This window comes from Pezoporus wallicus, unplaced genomic scaffold (genome assembly GCF_028554395.1).
Source record: "Pezoporus wallicus isolate ANWC-B61680 ecotype Strahan unplaced genomic scaffold, APGP_CSIRO_Pwel_v1 contig_1735, whole genome shotgun sequence".
Lineage (NCBI taxonomy): Eukaryota > Metazoa > Chordata > Aves > Psittaciformes > Psittacidae > Pezoporus > Pezoporus wallicus.
In genome coordinates this window covers 61,613-80,992 of record NW_026636334.1, presented here as the reverse complement: position 1 = coordinate 80,992, position 19,380 = coordinate 61,613, and the positions used below count along the sequence as shown (strand labels likewise).

Genomic DNA, 19,380 nt, shown 5'->3' with positions numbered 1-19,380 from the left:
AACCCTGCACAGAACCCTCCTGCATTCCTGGGGCGGGTGGCTGGGGGGCTGATGAGGTGGCATCGTCCCGTTCCATCCCATCCCGTCCCATCCCGTCTCCCCCCCTTTTCCCTCTCTCCCTCCCTCTCCATGCATATAAAAACTTAAAAAACATTATAAAAACCCCAATGACATTCTTTTCTTTTCTGTCATGCTGCAAAAATTAAAGACACATCTTCAGGCTGGAGCCCAGCCAAGGGCTTGCGAGTCGCCGAGGCAGGATTGGAGGAGGCTTCTCACTGCAACGTGTCTCGGATGCATGGATACAGGGCCAGCTGCTCCCGGCGCGCGCACGCGTGTCCCTGTCTGCATGCGTGTGCATGCGTGTCTGTGTGTGCGCACAGAACTGCTCCTTGGGTAGGTTTGCTGCTTCTCCTCTCTGCATTGAGTTGCAGCTGGAAGGAAAGAGCTGGGGAAGTCACTGGGGGTTGGGGGGGTTTGGAGCAAGTTTTGGGTGGATTTTTGCTATTTCAATGCAATTCCTCCCCCCCCCCCCCCCCCCGCCTTTATTTCGTTGTTCAATTGCAGTGATTTATAACTATTAAAGATGATAAATAATAAATATATTAATGAAAAAACCCTGCTTGGGAGGGGTTTCCCCTCTGTGTTGAGCCCAGTGCTCCCAGTGCCCTGTGCACCACAGTGCTCGGGGGACAAACAGAGGTGCACGAGCCAGACCCAGCTCTTTGCTCCCTCTCGCATCAAGACCCCAGCCCCATTTCTCACTTTATTCCCCTAAAAATCACCCCTTATGTAGGTGTCCCCCCGTTGCCCAGGTGCCACATCCCCTTTGCAGGGCTCTTTCCTCTACCCCCATGCCCCAGCCCTGGTAAATACGTATATTTTTTGGCGTGTAATTACAGCCTCTCAAATTGCATGGTCGATTGTGGATTATTGTCAAGGAGCTTTTGCTTTTTCCAACCAACGTGGCTCCTTCAAATGTGGAAACGGCTGTGGAAGTGTGCCAGGAGGGGGGAGAGGGGAGCGGGATGGAGAGGAGGGAGAGGGCTGGGGACGAGAAAGGGGAAAAGATGGATAGAAAGAGAAAAGAGACTGAAAAAGAGTGTTCCTTTGGGGTGTTTTGGGGTGTCTGAAGGTTGGGGGGTCCCACATGGGGATTGTGGCCCAAGAGGTACTCCAGGGTCCTGGTGCTCATGTCCTTGTCCTTTGCACTGTGCTAGGGTAGGAGGGTGAATGATGGGGAGCCCCGGGGGGGGGAAAGTGGGTGACGGATGGGGGGTGTTTGCAGTCCCCTGAGGCCCCAGTATCCCATGGCACTGAGGTGCCCCAGGTGCCACATGTCACGTTGCCTGTCCCCTCCCTGCGTGGCCATATCCACCCCCCCAACACCTCAGGATGGGGATCCCCCCCCCAAACTCATCCTAGCACCCCCTTCCCACCCACCCCACAACCACGCGTGTGCATAGTTGTGCATGCGTGTGCAAGGATGGATGGACGGACAGACAGACTGGGGGAGGGGGGGAAGGGCTGAGGGGTGCCCCCCGACTCGCTGGGTGCCGCTGATTGGCCGAGGGGCTGTCCAAAATTCCCTGGTTGCGATGGGTCCCACCTCTCCCCGCCGGCACATCGTATATAAGGGGAGACGAAGGAGTGGGCTAGGGCAGTAGGAAGTTTCTGCTGGGGTCTGGATTTGGAGCTCCAGAGTTGGATCGGCCCCGTATGACCCCAACCTAAGAACAAAAGAGACCCCAAAGAGTCTACATGTCTAATATTTAGACATGTTCAGCTTTGTGGATTCTCGGTTACTGCTGTTGATAGCAGCGACTGTACTACTCACCCGCGGGCAAGGAGAAGAAGACAGTAAGTAGTTCGGCATCCGCGACGGTCCTCAGCACTGTTGGGATGCGAGGTGGTGGTGGGATGAGGTTGGGTGGCATCGTCAACGCTTGGTCCGGCTGCCATGGCCTGGGGACGGGTCAAGGGGTGGTTGGCATCCGAAGCAGAAAACGCACCCCAAACCAGGGAGGGGGAAAGACGAGAGGAAAAGGAGGATCGGGAGGACTCGGGGGTGAAGGGGTTCAGGGGGTGCCTGAGCTGACGCTGAGAGCCGGGGCGCCCTGCCAAGAGCGGGGCGGGAGGGAAGGGTGGAGAGGAGCCGGAGGGAAGGAGGGAGCTGGGGAAAAAGGGGAGGAGGAGGAGGAGGGAGGGAAAGGGGGGAAAGAGCGCGGGAGCTAGGGGGAAGAGGCGAGGGGGGGAGCAGGGGGGAGCGGGGGGTGGGCCCTGCCCCGGGAGCTGCAAAACCCATCAGGAAAGAATTAGACAAGTCCTGGATGATTCATACGCGAAACGTCCCGGGCTGGCCCGGCGGGACCGGACTGCCCCGCTGCGCCTCACCGCGGCTGCCCCCTGCACCATGGGCACGGGGCGCAGGGACGAAGCCGGGCCGGGAGCACCCGCGGGTCCGACCCAGCTCGGCACCGCGGGGAGATTTTGTGCCTTTTTTGATTTTTTTTTTTTTTACTTTTTTGGGACATTTTGCACTTGAACATCTGCGGTCTGCAGTTTGCAGCGGCCACTCTGCAGTTTGCAGTTGCTATTCTGCAGTTTCCAATAGCTATTTGCAGTTTCCAGTTGCCATTTGCATTGGCCACTCTGCAGTTTGCAGTGGCCATTTGCAGTTTGCAGTGGTCATTCTGCTGTTTCCAGTTACCATTTACGGTTTCCAATGGCCATTCTGCAGTTTCCAATGCCCTTTCTGCTGTTTGCAAGGGCCGTTCTGCAGTTTCCAGTTACCATTTACAGTTTCCAGTGGCCATTCTGCAGGTTCCAGTGGCCATTCTGCAGGTTCCAGTGGCCGTTCTGCAGGTTCCAGTGGCCGTTCTGCAGGTTCCAGTGGCCGTTCTGCAGGTTCCAGTGGCCATTCTGCAGGTTCCAGTGGCCGTTCTGCAGTCTGCAGTGGTCATTCTGCAGTTTGCAGTTACCATTTACAGTTTCCAGTGGCCGTTCTGCAGGTTCCAGTGGCCGTTCTGCAGTCTGCAGTGGTCATTCTGCAGTTTGCAGTTACCATTTACAGTTTCCAATGGCCGTTCTGCAGTTCCCCTCCTGCCTTTGCCCTCTTGCAGCGGGTGTTCAGCCTTTTCCCTTTCCCCTCTTTGCGAGAGCCGCTTTTCCCTTTGCCTTTTGCAACGGGTGTTTTGCAGTTCCCAGTTTGATTTTCGCCTCCTTTTGCTCTCACCAAGCCGGGGCCCACTGGCAGGGCCACCACCCCACCCCATCTCCAGGCCCCTTCTCTGCCATGGGGCAGCCCTATGGCTCTGGCTCGCTGCCCCAACGTCTGCTTCCAGTCTCTGCGCTCTTCTTCCCCAGCCCATCCGGCCTGAGCCAGCCCTATCCCGCAGCCGCCTGGATCTAATTTCAGCCCAGACATTGGGGCCAACCCACTCGATCCCTCTCATCCCGTCCCATTCCCATCCCATCCCTGTCCCCTGTGGACAAGGGGACCCCAGCGCTGACCCCCTGCCCGCCGTGGGGGTATTTGCCTTGGCGGGGTAAGGAAGCTGGAGCTGGCTGGAAGGGTTTGTTTAAATTCCAGCGTATGTGGGAAGAGTTTATTGTGGTGCTTTTCCTGTGTCACCGAGATGGGATGATGAGAACCAGATGAAGGGAGAGAAGCTGCAGGAGCGAGGCGAGGGGGATGGAGGGGAGGGTGAGGAAGAGCAGAGCTGTGTGTGGGGCCGTGCCCCCCTCCCTCACATCTCTCCCTGCTCTCTGCAGTCCAAACTGGAAACTGCATACAGGATGGTCTAACGTACAACGACAAAGATGTGTGGAAACCAGAACCCTGCCAGATTTGCGTCTGTGACAGCGGCAACATCCTCTGCGACGAGGTGATCTGTGAGGACACCTCCGACTGCCCCAACGCTGAGATCCCCTTTGGAGAATGCTGCCCCATCTGTCCCGACACCGACGGTACCGCCCCGTTCCCCCCCGAACCCCCGGCGGCGTGGTCCCCTTGGCTCAGTGCCCATCCCCGTGGTGTCTGGGCTGCGGGGGGGTCACAGCGGGATCCTCCAAACCCCCCTCCTTTCTCCCACAGCCTCCCCTGTCTACCCAGAAAGCGCTGGAGTAGAGGTAAGGGCTCCTCGTCGCCCCCAAACCCCGCGGCACCCCCGGTTGTTTGCGAGCCCCTTTGCTAACCAAGGCTTCATCTCTCCTCACCAGGGTCCTAAGGGAGACACCGGCCCCAAAGGAGACAGGGTGGGTATCACCCCACAGACCCCTCCGCGCTGCCAGGACCCCTGTCCTGCTGGGCTCACCCTTCTCTTCTCTTCTCTTCTCCCCTGCACAGGGACTCCCCGGCCCCCCTGGCAGAGATGGCATCCCCGGACAGCCCGGCCTACCGGGGCCCCCCGGCCCCCCCGGCCCTCCAGGCCTCGGCGGAGTGAGTATGGGGGGGGTCCCCCTGGGGTGAAGCCCCCGAGGGGGTGCCTGTGCCCTGCTCACCTCCCCCCTCCCGCCTGCAGAACTTCGCTCCTCAAATGTCTTATGGCTACGACGAGAAAGCCGGAGGCATGGCTGTGCCTGGCCCCATGGTGAGCACTCGGAGGTGCCTGGGGGGCACAGGGGGGGCATAAGGGGGCTGTGAAAAGGGTGAGGTGCCTCAAGCGCTGCTTGTGCTGGTGGTGCTGAGGATACTCAGTGGTGGAAAGTGAGAGGCATGGGGAGGGATGTTGGTCCTGGAGGTGATGGGGACAGGGATGGGGACAGGGATGGGGTGGTAGTGGGAATAGTACACAGTTGGTGAAGGGGACAAGGATGGGGTGGTGATGGGTTGACAATAGGGATAGGGATGGGACGGCAATGAGAACAGGGAATGGTTGGTGATGGGGACAGGGGTGGGGTGGCAATGGGAACAGGAATGGGGTGGCAATGGGGACAGGGATGGGGTTCACTGGGGACAGCAATGGGGTGGTGATGGGGACTGGGGATGGCTGATGATGGGTACAGGGCTGGCAACAGGGATGGATGGTAATGGGGTGTGTGGCAATGGGGACAGGAATGGGATGGCAATGGGGATACAGAATGGATAGTAAAGGGGAGAAGGAATGAGCGATGATGGAGACAAGGATAGGGCGGCAATGAGGATAGGTCTGGGATGACGATGGGAACAGGTATGGGGGTGGTGATGGGGACAGGGATGGGATGGTGGGGGGGATGATGGGGTTCAATGGGGACAGCAATAGAGTGGCAATGGGAACAGGGATGGGGGTGGTGATGGGGACAGGGGTGGGGTGGTGATGAGGTGGCAATGAGGATAAGGATGGGATGGCAATGGGAACAGGGATGGGGGTAGTGACAGGGATGGGGATGGGATGGTGGTAGGGTGGTGATGGGGTCAGTGGAGACACCAACAGAGTGGCAATGGGGACAGGGATGGGGCCAAGGTGACATGCAGCCACTTAGCACCACTTTCCATTCTCCTTCCCAGGGTCCTGCTGGCCCCCGCGGTCTCCCCGGCCCTCCTGGTGCTCCTGTGAGTATCTTCCTCCTCCTCCCCTCTTGTTTTGGGGATGAGTAGCCCCAGGGGCCCCTTTGGGTGGGATAGGATGGGACAAGGGTGGGACGGGGCATCTGACCATTCTCAATTGCTATGGAAACCTGTGGGGACATGCTGCAGGGACAACCACACATGCACACACACACGCACACAGTGCCATTGCCATTGGGGTCTTCAGGCCCAATCTTCTCATTTTCTAACCCATTTTTCCTTCCCCCCCCCCCCCCCTTTTTCTCCCACTGGCCCGCAGGGTCCTCAAGGTTTCCAAGGTCCCCCCGGTGAACCTGGAGAGCCCGGTGCTTCTGTGAGTCCTGCCACCTCCTCCTCCAACCTCATCCTGCAGGGATGGGGATGAGGCTTCCTATTCCCAGCCCTGGCCAAGGCCATGCTGCTCCTGCTCCAGGGCATCACAGCCTTGGGAATGGGACAGGGTGACAGGGGCCTGCCATCAAACTCAGCACCCTCACCCCTACCCCACGTCTCTCCTAGGGTCCCATGGGTCCCCGTGGTCCCGCTGGCCCTCCTGGCAAGAACGGAGATGATGTAAGTGGCCTGTGAATGGTGTCCCCCACCTCGTTTGGGCCTGGTGGCCCTTCCAGCCCCCCTCAGGTGGGCAGGGGATGTGCCACCGACCCAGTGTCCTTGTGCTTAGGGTGAAGCTGGGAAGCCCGGGCGCCCCGGAGAGCGCGGTCCCCCCGGCCCACAGGTGAGATGCCCTCCCCATGGGGACACCCCACCATGGCGAGGTGCAAGGATGTGACACCAACTGCCCGTTCCCCTTGGGGACACGGGTGGCAGGGTGCGGGACACCCCACCTTAGGTACCTCCATCACAGTGTCCCCTTTCCTCTAGGGCGCACGTGGTCTCCCAGGAACTGCCGGTCTGCCGGGCATGAAGGGTCACAGAGTGAGTCCTTCCTCCCTCCCTTGTCTGCAGGGTTTGGGGGACGGGGAGCCCGACCTCACTGGGGTGCCCCTCCTGACCCCCCCACTCTTCTCTCTCCTGCTGCTCAGGGCTTCAGTGGTCTGGATGGTGCTAAGGGTGAGCCTGGTCCTGCTGGCCCCAAGGTAAGGAGCGGCGGCAGCATCACCCTTGTCATCCCGGTACAAAGCCATTCCTGCTCCCTCCCTCTGGAGCAGGTCCTTCAATGTTGTCCTTTCTCCTAGGGTGAGCCTGGCAGTCCAGGAGAGAACGGAGCCCCTGGGCAGATGGTGAGTGCTGCGGACCATGGGGGCTGTGGTGGGGAGGGGATTGAGGGCAAGATGTGATGGGGATCCAGCTCATCCACAGGGATGCTTCCCCAGGGATACCCAGAGAATGGGGTGGGAGGGGTTTTAACCCTGCAGGCAGGACCAGGAGATGCAGGGATGGGAGGAGGCCTGCAAAGGGGAAAGCATCTCCCCTGGTCACCAAATGTGTCCTCTCCCCTCCACAGGGTCCTCGTGGTCTTCCCGGTGAGAGAGGCCGTCCTGGTCCCTCTGGCCCTGCTGTGAGTATCCTGGGGCAGGGCTGAGCTCCCCCCATGCATGGGGGGGGGGGGCGTGGGCACTGCTCCTACCACTGGGCATCACTAACGGGGCCTCCTCTGCCACAGGGTGCTCGTGGTAACGATGGTGCTCCCGGTGCTGCCGGTCCTCCCGTAAGTAACCCCCTGAACCCAGCAGCGGAAGTGGCTCTGGCTGCTCCAGAGGGAGATCCCATTCCAGCTCTGCCGTGGCTAGAGCCAGACCTCTCCTGCCTGGAAAACCATCTGTGGAGGTGGAATCCCTGCTCTGACTCCTGCCTTCTCTCCTGTCTAGGGTCCAACTGGCCCTGCTGGTCCCCCTGGCTTCCCCGGTGCTGCTGGTGCTAAGGTAGGACCTGTCTGAGCATCTCCTCCCAAGTGGCATCTCCTGGGCTGGGAAGAACTGGTGGAAACTGGGAGTGAAGGGATGGGGAAAAGGATCAAGCACCACATGAGCTCCTCATGTGGCCCAAAACCAAGAAAGCCCAAAGTGCTGCGGGCTGCCTGGGCCACTGGATGGAGATGTCCCCAGCCAAGCCCCATGGACACCTCTCCTGGCTTTGCCTCTATTGGAAAGGAGATGATGAGGGGGAACTCAGCCATGTCAGGATCTCATGGTAGCCCTTGTGCTCATGCTTCTTCCTCCCTTCTCTTCCTCCCCAGGGTGAAACTGGTCCCCAGGGTGCTCGTGGCAGTGAAGGTCCCCAAGGTGTCCGTGGTGAGCCCGGTCCTCCAGGCCCTGCTGGCGCTGCTGGTCCTGCTGTGAGTCACATCCAACAGCTCCCTGTCCTTTGCCTCATGTCCTGCCAACCCCAGTGTAACCCTCCTTCTCCTCCTCCTCCTTCTCTCCACAGGGCAACCCTGGTGCTGATGGTCAACCTGGTGCCAAGGGCGCAATCGTGAGTGTCCATTGCCCCGACCCGGCTCCCAGCGGAGGGGCTGAGCTGCTCCCTCACCACCATGTGCCTCTTCCAGGGTGCTCCGGGCATTGCGGGCGCTCCCGGCTTCCCTGGTGCACGCGGCCCCTCTGGACCCCAGGGTCCCAGCGGTGCCCCCGGCCCCAAGGGTAACAGCGTGAGTATCCCCGGACACCTCCATCCGCTTCCTGCCGTGGGCTGATCCCTGCTCCACCGAGCTGCTGCCCAACCCAGAGGTGCCTGCTTTGGTGCAGGATGCTTGAGTGCAGGATGGCGCTGGGGCGTACAGATGCAGAGTAGAATGTGGCTCAGGGCTCCCTTTGCTCTTGAATCTGGGGTTAAACGGCTTTTCCCTCTTCTCCTCCTCCAGGGTGAACCAGGTGCTCCAGGCAGCAAGGGAGACACTGGTGCCAAAGGCGAACCAGTAAGTGACACACCCCCCCCCCCCCATCCCCTGGGGGTTTCAGCCCCTCCTGGCTCCCTGCACTGGGTGCTCATCCCTTCCCCTTCTTCCCCAGGGCCCTGCTGGTGTCCAAGGTCCCCCTGGCCCAGCTGGTGAGGAAGGCAAGAGAGGAGCTCGTGGTGAGCCCGGCCCCGCTGGGCTTCCCGGCCCCGCCGGTGAACGTGTGAGTAGGGACAGCCCTGTCCCATGGCCACCAGGTCCCTGTCCCCATCCCCATCCTCATCCTCCTCCCATCTCCTGATGTCCAGCAGCTGAGTCTTGTCGGTGCTTTGGGACAGACACACGCGTGGGGACATCCCCAGCCTCTTCCAGCACAGGACATCTGATCCCACATCCCTGCATCCCTCCCCTGCACCCCCGAGGTCACCCCCTGTCTCCACACTGACCCCTCTGTGTCCCTCGCAGGGTGCTCCTGGCAGCCGTGGTTTCCCTGGTGGTGATGGCATCGCTGGCCCCAAGGTAGGTGCCCACATCTCCTCCTGTCTGGGTGAGAACGTCCTCAGTGGGGACACTGGGTACCTCTCACCTGTCCCCATGCAGCGGCCTAATGCCGCTCCCACCCCTGATGGGGTAACCCTGTCCCCTCTCCCACCTGTCCCCAGGGTCCCCCCGGCGAGCGCGGCTCCCCCGGCCCCATTGGCCCCAAAGGATCTCCCGGTGAAGCTGGACGCCCTGGGGAGCCCGGCCTGCCCGGTGCCAAGGTGAGTGCTGCCGGGCACCACTGTCTGTGCTCTCCATGCCGGCAGAGAAGCCGATTTCCGGGATGCTCACATCCGCTGAAGCATCCCTTGGAATTCCTGAGCTCCTCATGAAGCTCGCACTGTCCTGCAGGGTCTGACTGGAAGCCCTGGGAGCCCCGGTCCTGATGGCAAGACTGGACCCCCTGTAAGTTGTTCCCCTTGTGCCCCGCTCCTGCCTTGGCTCACCCTGGACTCTGCTAACAGGGGGCTCGCTCACTCCCCCCCATAACAGGGTCCCGCTGGTCAAGATGGGCGCCCTGGTCCCCCCGGCCCCCCTGGAGCCAGAGGTCAAGCTGGTGTGATGGGTTTCCCTGGTCCCAAAGGTGCTGCGGTGAGTGAATGGGAGCTGCTGGAGGTGATGCGTCCTCATGGATGCAGGAGCTCTGGTCCATGATGGATCCCACTGCCATCACCTGGTGGTGGGGTGGCTCTGGGGATGTGTCCCCCTCGGGGATGGCCTCCATCCTGCCCGAGCCTGCAGGCTCCTGTCCTTTGCCATGGTGGCTCCATCATGGATTTCCTCCTGCTCTTTTCCTTCCAGGGTGAGCCTGGCAAACCCGGTGAGAGGGGAGCTCCCGGCCCCCCCGGCGCTGTGGTACGTATGCACCAGAGCTCAGCCCAGTGAGAGCTTGCCTGGGAGCTTCCCCCTGATGTGGGGGGGGGGGGGGGGGGTCGGGATGGGTCTGGGAAGGCTCCAGGGATGAAGGAGGCCATGAGTCAGGGTGGGAGGTGATGTGGCTCAGCAGGGCTGTTCCTGGCCCTCAGGGGATACAATGGCCACATCCAGCCCCATGCCCGGCTCCTGGGGGTGCAGAGTCCCATTGGGGTCATGCTCTGATCTCCCTCCTCTTCCTCTTCCACAGGGTGCTGCTGGCAAAGACGGTGAAGCTGGTGCCCAAGGTCCTCCTGGCCCTACCGTGAGTATCAATGAGCCCTTGGCCACCCTTGGCCACTGGAGCTGACCGAGCACCCCCCTTATGCTTGTCCTGTCCCCCATAGGGTCCTGCTGGAGAAAGAGGTGAACAAGGTCCTGCTGGTGCTCCTGGCTTCCAGGTGAGAGGTGTTCCCATCCCTTGCGCAGGCACCAGCCATCCATGGTGGGAGTGATGCCCCTTTCCTTGTCCCCTGTGGTCACCACCTCTGTAGTACCTCATTGCTCCTCTTCTTCCCCCCAGGGTCTGCCGGGCCCCGCTGGCCCCCCTGGTGAGGCTGGCAAGCCTGGTGAGCAGGTGAGTGTGGCTGAGCATGGCCATGGCACGGGACCGCCCCTGTGCCCTCCCCACCACAGAGCTGGGGGCTGCTGAGGGGTGCCCCCAGGGCACCCTGAAGCCCTGTGCTCCATGCAGCCTCCGGAGGTCCCTGGGAGCAGCGGGGACCTCAGCCCCATGCTATGCCCCCAGGACTGCAGGACCCTCCCCACCCCTGGGGGCATCCGGGGGTCCCCAGTTCCCATCCTGACCCTGACCCTGTTCCTCCCTCACAGGGTGTCCCCGGAGATGCTGGTGCCCCCGGTCCTGCCGGTGCCAGGGTAGGTTGAACCCCACTCACTGCCCAGCCGGGTCGTGGCACCCTCCAGCACCCACCATGCCCCTCATGGCCTTGGCCCCTCTCCTGCTTCCCCCCTCCAGGGCGAGAGAGGATTCCCTGGAGAACGTGGTGTCCAAGGCCCCCCTGGTCCCCAAGGTCCTCGTGGTGCTAACGGTGCTCCCGGTAACGATGGTGCTAAGGTAGGAGCGAGGTCCTGGCTCTCAGGGTGCAGATGTAAAGGGGGGGTGGGGGTTTGGCTTTGCCCCCTTTGCGGGGGCTGGTGTTGAGGCCAGGCTGTGGCTAACACCCATTTCCTATCTCTCCATCCCAGGGTGATGCTGGTGCTCCTGGTGCCCCCGGGAACCAAGGGCCCCCCGGTCTGCAGGGTATGCCCGGAGAGCGTGGTGCTGCTGGCCTGCCAGGTGCCAAGGGTGACAGAGTACGTTTTGCCCCCAAATCCTGCTGTCTCCCACTTCCATGCCTTGCTCCCGACCAACTCTGCTTCCCCCTCATCGTGTGTGTGTGTGTGTGTGTGTGTTACACTCCCCAAAGCCGGGGCTCGTGGGATTAGCACCCTGCAGAGAGAATGCTCAGTGCTACCAATGTCCCCACCAAAGCGTGGTCCTTGGGGACAGCCCCCTGCTGAGCCCAGCTCTTCCCTGGGAGGAGGGGGATGCTCCCAGCCTCCTGCAGGGAGGATGAAGGTCCAGGGTGCCACAGTGCTGCTGTGCTTAACCTGCCATCATCTTCCTCTACCAGGGTGACCCCGGTCCCAAAGGTGCTGATGGCGCTCCTGGTAAAGACGGTCTCCGAGGTCTGACCGGTCCCATCGGCCCTCCCGGCCCTGCTGGTGCTCCCGGTGACAAGGTAGGGCCACTGCACAGGGACGGACGTGTCCTGGTCCCTGCCACCTCCTTGACACAGCCCTGACATCCTTGTTCTGGTTTTCCTCCCCTTTTCCAGGGTGAAGCCGGTCCCCCGGGTCCTGCTGGTCCCACTGGTGCACGTGGTGCTCCCGTAAGTGTCCCCCTGCCCCAGCCGTGGTGCCCACCCGTTGGTGGCCGTAGGTGCCTGTCTCTTTCTCGGTGTCACGCCTCTGACTCGCTGTCCCTTGCAGGGTGACCGTGGCGAGCCCGGCCCTCCCGGTCCTGCTGGATTTGCTGGCCCCCCTGTAAGTGATGTCCTCATTCCCCTCTTCCCCGGGGGCCTGATCCTGCCCCACCGGGGTGATGCTGAGCTCTCCTGGCTCACCCTTCCCTGCTCCCACAGGGTGCCGATGGCCAGCCTGGTGCTAAAGGTGAAACTGGTGATGCTGGAGCCAAGGGTGATGCCGGTCCCCCCGGCCCTGCTGGCCCCACTGGTGCTCCTGGCCCTGCCGTAAGTAACTCCCCCCACCCCAAACCCCATAGGGGTGCAGCCCCACAGCACATCTCACCCCTCTCCTCCTCTTCCTCCTCCTCCACAGGGTGCTGTTGGTGCTCCTGGTCCCAAAGGTGCTCGCGGTAGCGCTGGACCCCCTGTAAGTATCAGTCTTGGGGGATGGGCTGTTTTGGGGAGCTCCTCCAGGCACAAACACCCCTGAGGTGGTTTACCCCCCCCCCCCCCCCCCCGTGCCTTGCTCCACACCCCCAACGTGTGAGGCAGAGGGGAACTTCAGCACTTCCCTGCACCCCAAACCCCTATGGGGGGACAGCATTGACCTAGGGTGGCTTCATCCCCAGAGGGATGGAGCAGAGGGGAAGGCGGGAGTTTCCCTTTATACCCCCCGCACCAAATCATCCCAAGGTCCCCCTGGATGGCCGCTTCCCTCCTGGCCACCAGCTCCAGGGCTCCCTGTGGTGTCCCCTGGCGCTGCTCTCCTGGTGGGTCAGGCGATGCCTGGACCAGGACCCTCCTAACTCCATCTTTTCCCCCTTCCAGGGTGCTACTGGTTTTCCTGGTGCTGCTGGAAGAGTTGGTCCCCCCGGCCCCTCTGTGAGTACCCCGGTGGGGTGAGAAGTGGGTGCCGGGAGGGTGCTGGTGCTGGGCACCCATCCCTGCCATGTCACAGTTGGTGCTGGGACACCCCTGGCTGTGCTTCAGCTGGATCTGACGGCATCGCTTCTGTGTCCCCGCCTCTGCCCAGGGGAACATCGGCCTCCCCGGCCCCCCCGGCCCCAGCGGGAAGGAAGGTGGCAAAGGACCCCGCGGTGAAACCGGCCCCGCTGGCCGCCCCGGTGAGCCTGGCCCTGCCGGCCCCCCCGGGCCCCCTGGCGAGAAGGGCTCCCCCGGTGCTGATGGACCCATCGTAAGTCACCCCTGACGCAGAGCCAGGGATGCGGGCATCACCCATCCCACGAGGGCATCAACCCCTTGGAAATGGCCTTCCATCGGGAGGGTGCCCCCTGCAGCTGCAGCACCCTGAGGTGCTGTTTGCCCTCCCCAGGGCGCTCCTGGCACCCCCGGACCCCAAGGTATCGCTGGTCAGCGTGGTGTCGTTGGTCTACCCGGACAGAGAGGCGAGAGAGGCTTCCCTGGGCTGCCTGGCCCCTCAGTGAGTACCTGGGGGGCTCCCTGATGCTGGAAGCTCCCCAGGATCATACCAACCCATGGAAGATGCTTGACGGTGTCTGACCCTGGCCCCTCCTCTCCCCTCTGCAGGGTGAACCTGGCAAACAAGGTCCCTCTGGCTCTCCTGGTGAGCGCGGTCCTCCTGGCCCCATGGGCCCCCCCGGCCTGGCTGGGCCCCCCGGTGAAGCTGGACGTGAGGTGAGAGACTGTGGGCAACCATCGGTGTTGGGGGGGCATGGACACGCCCCCCCATCAGCATTGGGCTTGCTGCGCTCACTGAGGACTTGCCAGCTCATAGCACTAGTGAGCATAGTGGCACTCAGGCCCCTGTTAGCCCTGTCCTGCCCTCATGAGGGATCTCTGCTCCTCTGTAGGGTGCTCCCGGTGCTGAAGGTGCCCCTGGTCGTGATGGTGCTGCTGGTCCCAAGGTGAGTGGGCAGCCATAGGAATGGGTGATGGGGCTGTGCTGGCTTACACTGACCTCTCTTCTTCTTCCTCATCATCCTCCTCCTCACAGGGTGACCGTGGTGAGACCGGCCCTGCTGGCCCCCCTGGTGCTCCCGGTGCCCCCGGTGCCCCTGGCCCCGTCGGTCCTGCTGGGAAGAGCGGAGATCGCGGTGAGACCGTAAGTGATGCTCTGCCCTGCGCCCCCCTCGCCCGCTCCCAGCCCAGGGGTCACCCCAGGCTCGGGCTCTAGAGCAAGGGCTGACTCTGCAGACCCACTGCGGGCTCAGGTCTGGCCCTGGGATCTGCTCCCGGTGCTGGAGGGAACTTCCTGGGAATGCAGTGTAACACCACCCTGCCTGGGGTGGTGCTGGCAGCAGAAGGTGGAGGGTGCTCTAACCTGCCCCCTTCTCTCCTGTTCCAGGGTCCTCAAGGTCCTGCTGGGCCCCCTGGTCCTGCTGGTGCTCGTGGTCCTGCTGTAAGTTGGTGTTTGCCTCCATCCTCCTTGGTGCTTCTGTGTCCCTGTGTGCACAGGGGCAGTAGGTGTCCTGGACCTTGCTCAACACATCTTCCTCCTCCTCCAGGGTCCACAAGGTCCCCGTGGTGACAAAGGTGAAACTGGTGAACAGGGTGACAGAGGCATGAAAGGTCATAGAGGCTTCTCTGGTCTCCAGGGCCCACCTGGTCCTCCTGTAAGTGCTCTGGAGTGGGTGACGGTGGCACTGGGTGCTGCCACACATCCTGGAACCAAAGCAAGATTCTCACGACATCCCTTCTTGTTCCTTGCTTTGCACAGGGCTCTCCTGGTGAACAAGGTCCTTCTGGTGCTTCTGGTCCCGCTGGTCCAAGAGTAAGTCCTCAGCTGAGTCAGTCTCCAGTCTCTACTGGAGCATCCCAGGGAGAAGGTCCCCCCTGTTACCAGGATCCTGATGGGGATGATGGCCATGCTCACCCCTTTTCTCCCACAGGGTCCTCCTGGCTCTGCTGGTGCTGCAGGCAAAGACGGTCTCAACGGGCTGCCCGGTCCCATCGGTCCCCCTGGCCCCCGTGGTCGCACTGGCGACGTTGGCCCTGTCGTATGTATTGGCCCCTGTGCTGCTGCCTGCCCGAAGCTGCCAGCCTTCATCTCCTTCTCACCATTATCCTCCTCTTGTAGGGTCCCCCTGGCCCTCCTGGCCCCCCTGGTCCTCCCGGCCCCCCCAGCGGCGGCTTTGACTTCAGCTTCCTGCCCCAGCCGCCCCAGGAGAAGGCTCATGATGGTGGGCGCTACTACAGAGCTGATGATGCCAACGTGATGCGTGACCGGGACCTGGAGGTCGACACCACCCTCAAGAGCCTGAGCCAACAGATCGAGAACATCCGCAGCCCTGAGGGCACCCGCAAGAACCCTGCCCGTACCTGCCGTGATCTCAAGATGTGCCACGGTGACTGGAAGAGCGGTCAGTGTCCCTGCTGGTGCCCTCTGAGGTGCTCACACTTCCATCCCTCTGTCCTGTCTGCGTACTCCTCACTTCCATCCTTATTCCATCACCTCTGGTTGAGCTTCAGCTTCATTCCTCTATCCTATCTCTCATGGCTGCTCTCACCTCCATCCTCTACCTCTTGTGGCTGCTTCTCACCTCCATCCTCCATCCCTTCACTCTCCATTGCTTATGGCTGTTCCCCACCTCCTTCCTCTTCCTCATGGGTGTTGCTCAACCTCATGCTCCACCCCCAGATCCCTCCTACCTGCTCCTCACCTCCCTCCTCCATCTCTCATGATTGCTCCTCACCTCCACCTGCCATCCCTTCATCCTCCATCTCTCACAACTACCCCTCACCTATCCCTCCATCCTCTGACCCTCCCCCTGCTCCTCACCTCCATCCTCCGTGGCTACTCCTCACCTCTATCCTCCATCCCTTATGGCTGGCCTTCATCTCCATCCTCTATCCATCCTCGCCACCTGCCTCGCTTCCCACTCCTTCACCGTCCTCCCTCTACCCCACAGGCGAATACTGGATTGACCCCAACCAAGGTTGCAACCTGGATGCCATCAAGGTCTACTGTAACATGGAGACAGGCGAGACGTGCGTCTACCCAACCCAGGCCACCATTGCCCAGAAGAACTGGTATCTCAGCAAGAACCCCAAGGAGAAGAAGCACATCTGGTTTGGCGAGACAATGAGTGACGGCTTCCAGGTTAGCATGGGGATGATGAGGGGGGGACAACCGGGATGGACAACCAGCTCTGTGGTGCCTAATGCCTCTTCTCCGGCAGTTCGAGTATGGTGGTGAGGGCTCCAACCCCGCCGACGTCGCCATTCAGCTGACCTTCCTCCGCCTGATGGCCACCGAGGCCTCCCAGAACATCACCTACCACTGCAAAAACAGCGTTGCCTACATGGACCAGGACACCGGCAACCTGAAGAAGGCTCTTCTCCTCCAAGGCGCCAACGAGATTGAGATCAGGGCTGAAGGCAACAGCCGCTTCACCTATGGTGTCACTGAGGACGGCTGCACGGTGAGTGGGGCCGGGGATGGTCCCGGTGGTGGTGGTGGCGACGTGTGGTGGGCACAGGGCTGATCTTGAGCTCCCCACAGAGTCACACTGGCGCCTGGGGAAAGACAGTCATCGAATACAAGACAACAAAGACCTCTCGCCTGCCCATCATTGATTTGGCTCCCATGGACGTTGGCGCTCCAGACCAGGAATTCGGCATCGACATTGGCCCAGTCTGCTTCTTGTAAACCGGACGCCCCACATGTGACAGGAGAGAGTAATAATAATGATAATAATAATAAAAACAGACAAAAAAAAAAAACAGCCAAAAAAAGGAGAAAATTTCACATGGACTCGAATTTGTGTCGGTTTCTATCCAGCGTCTCTAAAACTATACCAGAAAAGCCTAAAAAAAAAAAACCCTAAAAAGCATTAAACCCCTCAAAAAAGAATAAAAAATAAATGACTTTTCAAACCAAATCACCAGGACGTGGGTTCGCTTTGCTTGCCCCCTCCCCGGAGTTGGGTTCAACTCACCCAGCCGAGCCTCACCTGGAGCACTGGGATCTCCGAACCCCTCATTCCCCCCCAAACCCTCTTTGCTTCTCGCATCTCATCAGCCTGTTCATGTTTTCGCTGCAAGGAAGATGCTCAACCCTTGGTTCTGATTCGCTGCTTGGGTTTGGGGGTTGCCCCTCTCCCCCTTCCCTTTGGTTTGGTTCTTTTGTTTTTGGGTCCTTTTCTTTCTGTTTGCTTTCTTTTCTTCCCATTCAGGCAGCCACAACAGCCCATTCCCAAGCACTCCAGGGGAGCAGCCGCTGCCCCAGCGCCGCAGACCCGAAACCTCGCTCTGCACCCTCCTTTTCCGGAAGGCTACCTCACCGGGGTTAAAGATTTGTCGCATTTTGGGGGTATTTTTGTTTCATATTCATGTAGTTTTAGCTTCGTTTGGTTTTTTTCTTTCAGCTGCGCCGGGACTTTCCTGCCAGGTTCAGAGCAAAGGTGCTAAATTTTCCGTCTAATGTTCCCACTTTTCCCCTTGTTTTGTTGCTCTATTGCTCGTTGATGTTCATTTCCCCCCATTCAAGGTCTCTCAGGAGTCATTGAGGTTTCTTACCCCCAGGATTTTTAGCCTGGTTTTTGGTTAATTCTCTTTCATTCCAGTCCCGAAACACCCGAGCCTGGGGCCGCCTGGTGCTACCGCCTCCAAAGACTCACCTTGATTTATCTTCATTTCCCTCTGTTTGATTCTTTCCCCCCTTTCTTTGCTGTCCAGCTCCACTGGTGAGTTTTCTAAAGGTGCTATTCAACCCCCATCCCATCCCACAAGCAAATCCCGGAGCAAACGCAAAGTAGAGCCAGCGCAGTTCAAAGCCTTGAAAGGGAATAAGGAAAACTGCACTTTCCAGGTTAAGCATGTGGACCTTCAGCTCTGCTCTCATCTTCCAGCAGCTTTTTCCCCATCCCTTCATCCATCCATCCATCCCTGCATCCATCCACACACCCATCCATCTCTGCATCCCCTATGGGGCACGAACCCAACCCATTTGCCGGCTCATTTCCCGGCGGATGCTCGGGGATCTCCCGGCTCTGTACCGTGTTTGTATAATGTATAATAATTTGAAATTGTTCTCTTTTTTTTTTTAATTATCTATTATTTTTCTCTTTTTGACTGCTGAAATAAAGCAAGTGAAATGATCCGACCAACCTGCTCTGCTCTTCGCTCTCGGGGGTCGCCGTGGGGATCCTGGGGGGGGTGCATGGGCTTGGGAGCCCCTCGTCCTCCGTCCCGGCTGCTCCCTCTCTGCTCCTGCGCTCCTGCGCTTCTGTGCTCCCGCCCCACCGTCCTCCCACCTCACCACGGCCCCCGGCCTCCTCCTCCTCCTCGCTCAGCCCCCGCTGCCCTGGGGCGGGGGAGAGGAAGGAAGGGGGAATCCACCCCCCCCCTCCCCCATCCCCCCCTCCCGAAAGGACGGTTGGGCTGGATCTGGGGGGGAGGGAACTTTGGGGTTGTCCCCTCCCCGAATGGGGGGAGACATGGGGGAACAAAGGGGGACATGGAGGGTGGCTGGAGGTGCCACAGTGCATGAATGCCATGGTACATGGGTGCTACAGTGTATGGGTGCTACAGTGAATGGGAGCCATGGTGCATGGATGCCATGGTATACGGGTACCATGGTGCATGGGTGCCATGGTGCATGGATGCCATGGTATACGGGTGCCATGGTGCATGGGTGCAATGGTGCTTGGATGCCATGGTGTACGGGTGCCATGGTGCATGGATGCCATGGTATACGGGTGCCATGGTGCATGGGTGCCATGGCATGGGTGCTACAGTGAATGGGTGCCATGGTGCACGGGTGCCACAGTGCAAGCCCCTTGCACCCACTGCAGGTCCCCCCCATGCCAGCACCATCCACCCCAGCTCACACTGCTTACACTCCCTGGTGCAAGGGCAGCCGGGCAGCACCAGCAGCTCATGCTTGTGCCCCCAGGTGCCACCCTCGGCTCCCCCAGGTTACCCCCACGGGGGGCATGGGGCTGCGCAGGCAGCAGGACAAGACCTCAATGGCTCCTTTCTCCTCGCCTGCCCCAGCCCATCAATGGCTCCTCTTGTTCCTCCCTGGGCCCACCCCCTGTTTTCTTAACCCCCACCCTGGCGCCTGCCCCGTGTTGGGGGGGGGGGGGGCCTCTCTGAAAGATGCTCTTTCTTTGGAGGTGAGGGGCTGGGCTGGGGGGAACTCCGGGAGGCCGGGGAGGGGTTTGGGGGTGCTGAGTGGGATGGCTGGGTCTGCGCGGTGGAAGAGGGCAAGCTCCAGGCACCACCCTGCAGGGAACAAGGACCCAGGTGAGCCGGGAGACACTGGGGTGCTGTGGGTGCCATTGTGTGTCCCTGGGACTGCGTTCCCCCTCTTGTCCCTGTCCCTATCCCCATACCTACTTTCCACGAGCCCTTTTCCCTCCGCACGGCTTGGGGGGTCATGAATGAAGCAGGGTGGGAGGAGGGCACCCGGATAGAGTGAAGCAGCTGGAAACGGCGGCAGAGGAGTGCAGAACCTGCACCAACAGGGAGGGTAGACCAGGGCCCCAGCCCCACATCACCTGGGGCTGGCTGGGGTAAAGAACTGGCCAACTCAATGCTGGTTGCAACCAGCGGAGCCCCGCAGCAGGCTGCACCCCAAAACCTCCCTCTTCACC

General features: G+C 60.8%; 1 protein-coding gene across 1 annotated transcript; it reads left to right on the top strand.

Annotated features, from left to right (window-relative positions):
• Positions 1-1,670: 1,670 nt before the first annotated feature.
• On the top strand, positions 1,671-17,885 carry COL1A1 (collagen type I alpha 1 chain). Its single transcript, XM_057400107.1, has 51 exons — positions 1,671-1,860; positions 3,775-3,969; positions 4,097-4,131; positions 4,222-4,257; positions 4,349-4,441; positions 4,524-4,592; positions 5,489-5,533; positions 5,808-5,861; positions 6,047-6,100; positions 6,210-6,263; positions 6,410-6,463; positions 6,571-6,624; positions 6,724-6,768; positions 6,993-7,046; positions 7,152-7,196; positions 7,357-7,410; positions 7,725-7,823; positions 7,916-7,960; positions 8,037-8,135; positions 8,349-8,402; positions 8,497-8,604; positions 8,847-8,900; positions 9,044-9,142; positions 9,273-9,326; positions 9,414-9,512; positions 9,723-9,776; positions 10,045-10,098; positions 10,181-10,234; positions 10,357-10,410; positions 10,665-10,709; positions 10,810-10,908; positions 11,040-11,147; positions 11,468-11,575; positions 11,672-11,725; positions 11,826-11,879; positions 11,978-12,085; positions 12,174-12,227; positions 12,629-12,682; positions 12,834-12,995; positions 13,134-13,241; positions 13,349-13,456; positions 13,633-13,686; positions 13,776-13,883; positions 14,127-14,180; positions 14,287-14,394; positions 14,499-14,552; positions 14,671-14,778; positions 14,859-15,141; positions 15,691-15,881; positions 15,961-16,203; positions 16,284-17,885. The coding sequence occupies exons 1-51, from the start codon at positions 1,779-1,781 to the stop codon at positions 16,428-16,430; spliced, it is 4,362 nt and encodes a 1,453-aa protein (XP_057256090.1). The 5' UTR covers positions 1,671-1,778; the 3' UTR covers positions 16,431-17,885.
• The last annotated feature ends 1,495 nt before the right edge of the window (positions 17,886-19,380 follow it).

Bases quoted from the DNA above. Each gene is read 5' to 3' on its own strand.
- COL1A1 (XM_057400107.1), top strand. From the start codon at position 1,779: ATGTTCAGCTTTGTGGATTCTCGGTTACTGCTGTTGATAGCAGCGACT. The intron at 13,884-14,126 runs GTAAGTGATGCT...CTCCTGTTCCAG, and splicing joins GCGGAGATCGCGGTGAGACC to GGTCCTCAAGGTCCTGCTGG. The intron at 14,395-14,498 runs GTAAGTGCTCTG...TGCTTTGCACAG, and splicing joins AGGGCCCACCTGGTCCTCCT to GGCTCTCCTGGTGAACAAGG.